This window comes from Chelmon rostratus, chromosome 23 (assembly GCF_017976325.1).
Source record: "Chelmon rostratus isolate fCheRos1 chromosome 23, fCheRos1.pri, whole genome shotgun sequence".
In the NCBI taxonomy this organism is placed as follows: Eukaryota; Metazoa; Chordata; class Actinopteri; order Chaetodontiformes; family Chaetodontidae; genus Chelmon; species Chelmon rostratus.
Window position 1 is genome coordinate 6,801,330 of NC_055680.1, and position 9,886 is coordinate 6,811,215.

The following is a 9,886-nucleotide window of genomic DNA, read 5'->3' on the forward strand; positions in this document are numbered from 1 at the left end:
AGTCGGAATTCAGTTAAATTGAATTGTGGCCGGGCTGCAGAGGGCGGAGCACCAGCGGGCGGAGGGAGGGAGGGAGGGAGGGAAAATGGTTTGGCTCTGGAGCCTTACAACAAGCTCAAACAGGAAGTCATTCGACGTGAAACACACACACCCAGAACAAAACAACCACACACATATGTGCGCGCACACACACGCGTGTGTGTACACAAGGCGAAACACAGAAGAAAGATGGTCAATTTGGAATGCATTCCTCCTCCACCCCCCCTGCATGAGTTAGTGCGTGAGAGTGTGTGTGTGTGTGTGTGTGTCACTTGGTGGGCCTTCAGTAGAAGACAGCAACAGACCAGTGACAGATGCATACAGGATTGGAAAGAAAAAGGAAGGAAAAGTGAGGGGAACGGATGAAAGGGTGCAAGGAAAAAAGACAGAAGAAGAAGAAGAAGAAAAATGCCATGTGGAGGGAGGACAAAGTGATGGGGAAGGGGGTGGGAGAGGGGTTTTCATGTAAACACACTGCACTGCCCTCAGGCACTTTCTGTGTGTGTGTGTGTGTGTCCTAATTAAATTCTCACTTTGCTAAGACCTTAAAGGACTCCGGTAAGTTTTCCGGAGAGTAGCCCATTGGTCACCTTCCCTGCTAGAACACAGACAGACACTAAAATAAACCATGTGTCCCCGGCAGACCATTATTCCTGAGCCCTACCTTCAGAGCGCTTCTCTGAGACGAGCAGCTCTTTTATTAGAGCCGGATTTCTCATCACGTCCAGGTTATCAATAAATCTTCAATATTAACCGTAATAAATTCCAAACAACTCTCTGTGGGAACAAAACCAGTTGCTACTGGTAGTCCGGTTGTTCCCGCAGAAATGAATGACCTTCAGCGTCCCCAGTCTGTTCTGAACTTGCAAACCTTCTTTGCACCACGTACCCTGGCTGCGGATTCATTTGCCAGGCATTCAGATGCTATATGAACAGAAGGCCTCGTGAAGAGTTTTACTGTGTTAAACAGTCGAACTCTCTCCTTCAGGCCTCTCAGGTCCTGAGCCGTTACGTCGCTGCCATGTGAGAAAGTTTTTCTAGCATTTTCTTTCATGTGAATCTTGGCTAGATTTCTCTCGTTTTCCGCCGTCTCAGGAGACTTTCCGGTTAAATGGAATAAAAAGTGAAATAAACATTTAGCTGTGCAGCGGCAACTAGTTCTTATTTTCTCATTTTTCAAACATTGGTATGCTTACATGTTTTCATGGGGCCCAGGGGCTCCATTAATGGCTCGGTTTTGGGATCCAGTTATGACAAATGTGAGCATGAAGAAGACCGACAGTCTTCCCTTTATGCTCTTACTTATATTGTGCATTTGGCAAGAAATTTGCTGGATTGTCTCTTGGGGACAAACAGGAACATAAGCTGTTTCTTCTGTGAGTTTCTGACAAGTTTGGGAAAAACAAAGGCATCGTTTCGTGACAATGGAAACAGGATCGCTAGGTGACGTGAAGCCTGTCTCACTAAGCAGCTCCAACGCTGAGAGATATCCAGTTTGCAACGACAGAGAGGAGAGAAAAGCAGGAAATCCTCAGGTTTGCCTTGATAAATAACTTAAGTGATCAATCAATTATGTTTAAGGACTGTTCACAGTTCATTTTCTGTTTATCAACAATTGAATAAGTGCTTGTTTCAGCACCACCTGGATGACGCCATATTTCCGCCTCACTGACTGACCTCAGCTGCACTCCGTCATTCATTTAGCCCCAACTCATTATCGATTTCATACGATACGATCGCTTTCGCTCACTTTAACAGTGTTTACATTATGGATTAGGTAGGAAATCTGCAAGGTGGCCTCACGGGACGAAACAGAAGGATGCACAGCTTCCTCTGTCGGTTTCTTGTCAGTTCAGGCCGAGTAGAAGTTTGTGCAACATATACAGTCTGAATTGGTGGGAGACGTGGGGCCCAGCTGGTGCATGTGGAGCCCAAAATTGGCTGAATAACTGCACTGATTAAAGCCCAGAACATATCTTTTGACTTAATCTGAGGAATATATGAACCAACAAGTTTGAGGTCGTATACGTGCCATCTAAACCATGCTCTCAGTTTGTGATCCTGATATTTAACAATGGAGCATCTTTGACTTCTAGTCCCCAAATACTGCCGTTTTTCCTCTCCCTCTCTCATCTTCACCACTCCCTCTCTCTCTCGCCATTCATTCTACATCACTCATTTGTTGATTTTAGTGGGAAACAGCAAATAGAGGGGACGAAAGCTAGACGGGGAGAAAGCATGCACATGTTTCTCAGTGTTCACACACTTAATCACCAGCATACCATTTCCTGGGAATTCCCTCTGAGAGAGAAAGAGAGACAGAGAGTTAGTGTGTGTGTGTGAGAGAGAGAGGCAGAGACAGAAAGGAAATCAAAAGGACATGGTATTCACTGTTTGCGTGACAAGACCCTTCTTCAGAGGCCAGACACATGCAGGCACACACACACATATCATTACAATGTGTGTGACGCTCTGTTGTCCATTTTCTTTGCATGCATGTGTGTGTGCAAAGGTATCAACGCCACATCTGAGCTCATATTTGCAAAGTACACTTATGATAACAGCCTTATTGGAATTATGGACCTTTCATTGCTAGATTTTGATGATCCACACACACACACACACACACACACGCACTTGCATGAAATAGTGTTATAGATCTGAGACAGGGTTTCCAAATAGAAGACACAGGCCTACAGTTAAGCCAGATCAGCCAGCAACTCAGTTAATCATTGATGGGCGTTCAGACACATGGACACACACGCCTACTTTTTCTATGGAGAAGATTGCCCTGCACTCTGCCTCATAAAACCCCAACACACACACGCACACACACACACACACACACACACACACACACAATTATTCCGGTCACTGACACTGGCAGGCGCATGTCAGGGTTGCCAGACAAGCTGCTGCAGAAATATGCAAAAGGAAAAACCTTTGTGTTGACATGATTTAAAGATTCGGAGGAAGAAAAACCCACAACAGACAGGTTCAACGAGCTTTAACTGAATTATAAAAGGTGATATTTCACTGTGATTTGCAGCTTCAGGTGCACTCGGAGGTGCCAAATCCCTTGAAACAGAGGCAACTTCTCCTGATCCCCACTCAGACAGGTGTCCTCTCCTCTAACGCCCTGGCGGACGACCAGGAAGAGAAAGAAACGGGTAGAAAAGGTGGAGGAAAGAACCTGAGCCCGAGGAAAACCGGCTCGACGAGAATTCAGCACAACACACACATTCAAGCACTGCTGCCTGCTGGCGACTGTGGGGGAATTTTCAACAAGAGTATCTGATTAACACACACTCGCAGAGAGGGGGGGGGGGGGCTTATGTGCAGGGCAGGGTCGAGGGGTTATGCGCGCACCTGCACCCCACCTACACACATTATCCGTGTCTGTACGTGTCTAACACACACACACACACACACACACACACACCAGGCTCGTGTGTCACCTCACAACAGAGGGCCCACTGTCAAAAACAGACTGTCATGTCTCATGTTGCGGGTCTCTCGTCTTCTTGTCACATCAGGCGCAAGAAACGATCTGATTCATTTCACTTTGCTTCACACACACACACACGAGAACGAAGCCCAAGTTCCAACATGTCCCTCTCACCTCGTCCCATTTGATGAACTTGCCCCCCTTCTTCAGCGCTTCGTGGACGGACACGGGTTTGAGCTGCAGCGCGTGGACTCCCGGCTTGGCCCCGGCCATGGCGAGGGACTCCCAGCCCGGGTGCCAACGCCTAAACCCCGGCTGCGGCGAGCTGGACTCCGCGGGAGGAACAAAACGCTCTTCCTTGCTCCACTTCCACCAGCTTCTTCTCCTCTTTCCGGGGAGACAGATAACCGGGGTGGGAGGGGAGGGGAAGGGGGGGGGGGGGCGAGAAAGTTTTTCAGACGCCGACTTTAAAAGTTGCTGAAGCTCTCGGAGAGTCTGAGGAACATGAGGAGGAAGATCCAGAGAGAGGAACTGTTTCGGCTCGTCCGCGTCCACGCAGCGCCGCGACGCGCCTGTAGCTCCCCTCCTGGACTACAGGCTCTGATTCATGTATTTGTTTATTTATGCAGAATCCTTTAATCGCGCACTCGGGCCCGCAGAAAGATCCTCTTCCTTCCTTCCTCCCATCTGCTCGACCCCTCTCCTCTCCACTCCTCTCCTCTGGCGCCTCTACCAACTTTCTCCGCTTCCTCTCTCTCCCGTCGCCTCCGACGCGTTTCTTCTTTTCTCCTCCTCCTCTCCTCCCTGCATGTTTTCTGTGCAACAAAAAAGGACGATTCTGAGAGGAGAGAGAGGGAGAGGCGTCAGACAGCGCCGAGTGAATGAGAAATGAGTGAGGGTGGGGGTGAAAGGGGTGTGTTTTAATTCAGCTCCTCTGCCTGCAGCTCTGTCTCTGAAATAAGAAAGTTTGCATCTGTTGTGCTCACTCCATCCAGATCTGTCCAGATGCTGTCTGCTGGAGCTGAAAGCTGCATCACACTTCTGTAAAGCAGTGAGAGCGACGATCAGAGCAGCAGAGGCTGAGATATCCTGACTTTTGCTCTCTCGTCTCAAATCAAGCCCCCAACATGCTGGATCCCACACCTCCCACAGTGCAACACTAAAGTGCCTTTTATTACTTCCTGATTCAGGTCAGAAACCTTTGTATTTTGCCTCATGTACATTTCTTTTAAAATGTTGCATTTTACTTGTTTTAATGCATTCTGTGCAATCTATTTTTACCTATATTATTATTATTATTATTATTATTATTATTATTATCATTAACCAGGCGTTCCTTGCAGCTCCATGTCTTTTGTCACTCCTGTGAAACAGGCTTTTTGTTTGGAGTCTGGAGCCACAGAGGACGTTATGCAGCTGTTTTCACAGACACTATATTACCCATTATGTCTATATTGAGCTTGGTGTGTAAAATCTGTGTCTGTGTGTCGCTCTCATGAGCCTCTGAGTTTTACAGCCTTCGGCAGAACAGATCTGGGATCTGTGAAGAGAGCTCCTTCTCTCCAATGTCCACGCAAGGCCTGTGAGGGTCCACGAGAAAACGCTGCTTGGTTTTAAAGAAATGCTTTGACAGCTCACCACCTTCCGCTTGTTCACTTTTTTGCTGAGAGTTGGATGAGAATCTACTGCCAGCATCTAGTTAGCTTAGCTTAGCACAAGGTAACAGAAGCCACCAACCAACATGATCAATGTCCATTTCTGTTTAATATCACAGACACGTGTAATGTCCTATTTGCTGCAGTTCACTGCAGGGAGAAAAAGCTGTTTTAATGCCTCATATTACTTTTGCCTATAATTATTTTCCTTGGTGTTGACAGTGACAGGTTACTTGTGCAGCCACTAATGTTATTAAAAACAAGGTAGCAGTGATCACAACAATCACTAGAAATACACAGTAATCATCTCAGAGGTGATTCTGAAGCAACAGGGTATACATGGTTGTGTCACTCAGGCAGATTCAGGATATATTTGACAAACAATGATATTAAATCTGCATTATGTAGACAGGAAATAATTTAGAGGATTTGGAGGTAATGTAATTCAAGCCACTGAAAGTCATCAGGTAACTTTCCCCTCCAGATCAGCGTCGGCGGATCATGTTTTAAGAAGCGAGAGAGCAAAGGAGGCTGCGCAGTTAAAGTCCAATCCCATCCAAATCCTGCTGCCAAGCAACATTACAACTTGGACTTCTCATATAAAATCGCTACGGAGCAACAGATTTTTTTGGCAACCGTTGCCATTCTCCAACTCCCTAACTACACCCGGCAGGAATGTCTGCTATGCCGTAGCCTGCTGACTGACTGACTGAGTGACTGACTGGCACTGTGTTATTCCTCCACCAAAACCGTAGCCAGGATAATAATCCATCATGAAGGCGCGATTCCATATTTGTGTGCAGAGCCGGCTGGCGTCGGTGTTACATGACCCTGAAGAGGTGCACACGTCCAGTGGGAGATACGTCGTTTAACAATTCAGCAGCTAGACGGGTTGGCTCTGAGGCGGTTGTGTCTCTTTGTATACCTGAGCCGTGTGTGTGCATGTGTGTGCGTGAATCCGGCAGCGACAGAGTCCAAGTAGACCTGTTGATTAATCTGATCTTGAACCACCACACACACACACACACCTGACCTCTCAAATGACAACAAACAAATACACAATGGACACATGCATATGCATTCATGCATAAGCAGGGATATTGTGTTCCCTTGGTGCATAATAAGATGCACACACACGCATTCATACAAGCTATCCCTCCTCTCACGTATGCATCCGCACAAATAGACGTCTGTTTAGCCAAACAGCGTTGTACTGAAGTGTGGGCACCTGTGGGGTCAATAGAGCTCCTCCTCCCTCTCCTGTTCTCTCTCTCTCTCTTTTTACAAATGCATTCTCTCTTTAGGTCTCTCTGTCCTCTCTCTGTTACAGATGAAAAACTCCCTCTCTCCCCCCTTTGTGTTTTTCTCTCTCTCAGTCCAACAGGTGTCCAGCTCCCATTGGTCAGTGGGACATCGTGTACATGGGGAATAGATATGGACTACTGTCCAGTCAGATCTCTCGTGTCACAGGAAGTGGTTTTCTAACTTTACCCAGAAAAAGATCTACCTCTGGTGAGGGTGCTTCCAAATATGAAATGAGATCTACCACAACTGTGGCTCTGGCGTTGAGGGTCCACCACTTCTGTTCCAGACTGAAATTCCTCAGCAGTTAGATGGATTGTCATGAAATGTGGCACAGACATTCATGGTCCAAACATGAGGTGGACATCTTTGGGTTTCAGTGACATGTCTTGACAACCATTCATGATCCTGAGAGGATGAACCTCTTTGGTGATCCTCTGAGTTTTCCTATAGCGCCACCAGCAGGCCAAACCTCACACTTAGTCTGTGAAAAATCCACTTGATGGAGCTGCACATTTGTTTTTCTTACTGAAATTCATGGTTCCCACAGGATGAAGTCTAATGACTTTAATGACCCCCTGACTTTTCCTGCAGCACCATCAGCAAGTTAACAATTTTGGTTTTAGTGGCATGGCGTGAAAACTACTGGATGGATTGCCTGGAAATTTGGTTCAGACATGCATTTCCTCCTCAGGATGAATTGTAAAAACTGAGGTGAGCCCTTGATTTTTCCTCTAGTGCCATCAGTATGTCAATTTTTTGTCCAGTACTTCAGTTTATGACCAAATATGCACATATGCTAAGTACTAATTAGCAAATGTGAGCATGCTAGCATACTAAACTAAGGTTGAGAACATGCTAAACATTATGCCTGCTAAACATCAGTGTCATTATGAGCATGTAATCATACTGGCGTTAGCATTTAGCTCAAAGCGCTGTTGTGCCTCACATGCAGCCTCACAGAGCCGCTTGCTGCTGATTGCATTTTAACGTAAAGCACATTTTGCGTGCCTATAGTGAGATGTGCTATATAAATAAACATTTCTCACGCAGCTGTGGCGTCCTTCACGGGACCACAAAAGAGCGGGGAGGGGGAAGCCGAGAGACGAACTGAGGACAAGCAAGAAAGAAAAAAAATCATTTAATATCAGAGGTAGAGAGGGGAAAAAAAGAGGTGGATGGAGGGGAGAGGGAGGAGAATGAGAGAGATAGTTTACATTCATGGGAAATGTAACTGGAATGAGTGCGAGATCTAATCATGTTCAGGCATTTACTTTTTATTCTGTGTTCAGTTCAGTAAGGGAGCCAAGAAATTAAATCTTTCCTGTCCTCTGTTTCACACAGAGTGAAATACAAGTGTTCATAAAGAGGGTTATGAAAAGTGATAAACAAGGAACAACAGAGGTTAAAAGTGGAACAAAGCGAGGGGCAGAGGCACGTGGAAAAGACACTGTGGAGACAGAGAGGACCCCCAACCACTCCTCTCTCTTTCTTTCTTTCTGTCTCGTAACAGCCAGAACTTTCTCTCCAACGCAAAGCCAAGGACTCACAAAGAAACATTGTATAAAGACACACAGGCATATTCACTGTCTCTCCACACACTGCCCCCTCTCCACACACACACACATGCACGCGCACAAACACACAAGCATGCAAAGCACACACTCTGGCTTTTAATAAGAAAGGCCTGACTCAGTCAACAACAGCAGTGAAAACTTGATCAGATTACTCTCCACACGCTGGTAAGGTTTGGGCCTGAAGTGGACGACAGTTCACTGGAGAGCGGACCCATCGGTCTCCATAACACTGCGAGGTTATTGTCGCCGTGTTTTGGAGAAAAGCTCTCATGTGGGCGTGTGAGCAAAGTGCTGATTACTGTTTTTCCCCAGAAGAGGCATTTGCAGACAATGCAGATGGACACGGCCGAGAACTAAAGTTTACTTTTACGATCGTTCCATTCATTACACTCCACTCTGTCCAAATGAGTTCAGCTCCAGCTGTCAAGCCTCAAAATTCTCCACATGAGGGAAGAAACCCAATATTTTTTTTTTTTTTTTTTGCTGTTTTGCCTCATCAGGCTCCACATGGCTGCAGTATAATCCTATATTGCCATCTAGTGGCTGCATGGTAACACCACCCTCCCCTCCCCTCTGCAGAGCGTTGGCTGGATTGTGCAACAGTTAGGAATGTGTATACAGGAAGCACACCTCTGCTTCAGCTGCTCTGTGAGAATATCTGTATATGTGCATACTCGTCAGGTACAGAAACCTGCGTGAAGTGTGAGTGTATTTGCACAAGTGAATCAAGGTAAAACCTTTTTGAATACAGTTGTTCACTGCGTGTATGTAACATTGGCCAAAGCAAGACTGTGGAGCCCAGCTGGGAAACCATCGAAGAGAGCAGGACTTCACATGATTGAGCATAATGAGAATAATAAATAATAATTGAAAAAAAAGTCACTCGTTTTAACATATGCTTGGTCAGAGAATGGAGCCCAGCTCCATGCATGCTGGTCTGAGTGCAGAGGAATGTGTGCTTAACAAAGTGTAACCTTATCCTTTCTTATGGAAAAAAAACTAAAGGGAAATGGCAAGACATAGATTTATTATCACACAGAGTAAATGCAAATGCATGGAGATCTAACTACACTCCTTGTTGGAAGCAAAGGAAAGATGTCTCTATTTCTGAGAGCAGTTCCCCAAATGAGTCCATGTAACCGCATGAATAAATAGAAAGTATAAGCCTGGCTTACAGCCGTGTATTTTACTGCATGTGGTGAAAATACCATAGGGTCACACTACAGAGGAGGAAGTGAGACCGGAATGAAGAATGAGTCTCTTCTGCTACTGTTCTTACTGTACATGGCAGAGGTGCAAAGCAGCTCTGCACATTTACTCAGGTACTACACTTAAAGTACAAATCTGAATACTTTCCATGTTGCTTTTTATGCTATTTTATACTTCTGCTCCACAAAATACACACATACAACTGGAGTTGCCTTGTTGTTGAAGTCATTAGCAATTCCACCAAACACAGATTCCCCCTCTAAACTTCTCTCGTGGTTTTATTTAAATAATATTCAAGTTATTCAATAATTCACAGAAAACAAAGATTTGAGAAAAGTCCAATAAATGAATACAAATATGTGTATCACAACTTTTTTTTCCCTTTCTCTCCCATTAATCATCTCATGACCTCTTAGCTTTATGTGGTGACCCTTTGTAGGGGCCTGACCCCCAGGTTGGGAACCACTGAACTGAACTACTGAACTGTATATAAAGTAGTTTAAACTAGCTCCACCTCAAGCAGCTTTTAATGCATCAGTATTAATAATGCAATAATATTTCAGTAACAAGGATAATTTTACTACAGAATGAGTACTTTTACTTACATCTAGCTGATAATACTTTGACTTTGACTAGTAATGAAATGTTTTTACGTT

The 9,886-nt window shown here is 45.3% G+C and overlaps 1 protein-coding gene across 1 annotated transcript in view; it reads right to left on the reverse strand.

Moving 5' to 3' along the window:
- The window catches only part of plcb3 (phospholipase C, beta 3 (phosphatidylinositol-specific)), a 40,615-nt gene extending 36,390 nt beyond the window's left edge, over positions 1 to 4,225 (reverse strand). Inside the window, exon 1 of the mRNA XM_041964621.1 lies at positions 3,662 to 4,225. Coding sequence (XP_041820555.1) covers positions 3,662 to 3,760 — 99 coding nt within the window. The 5' untranslated portion in view covers positions 3,761 to 4,225. The remainder of the gene's footprint in view (positions 1 to 3,661) is intronic.
- Positions 4,226 to 9,886: the final 5,661 nt, after the last annotated feature.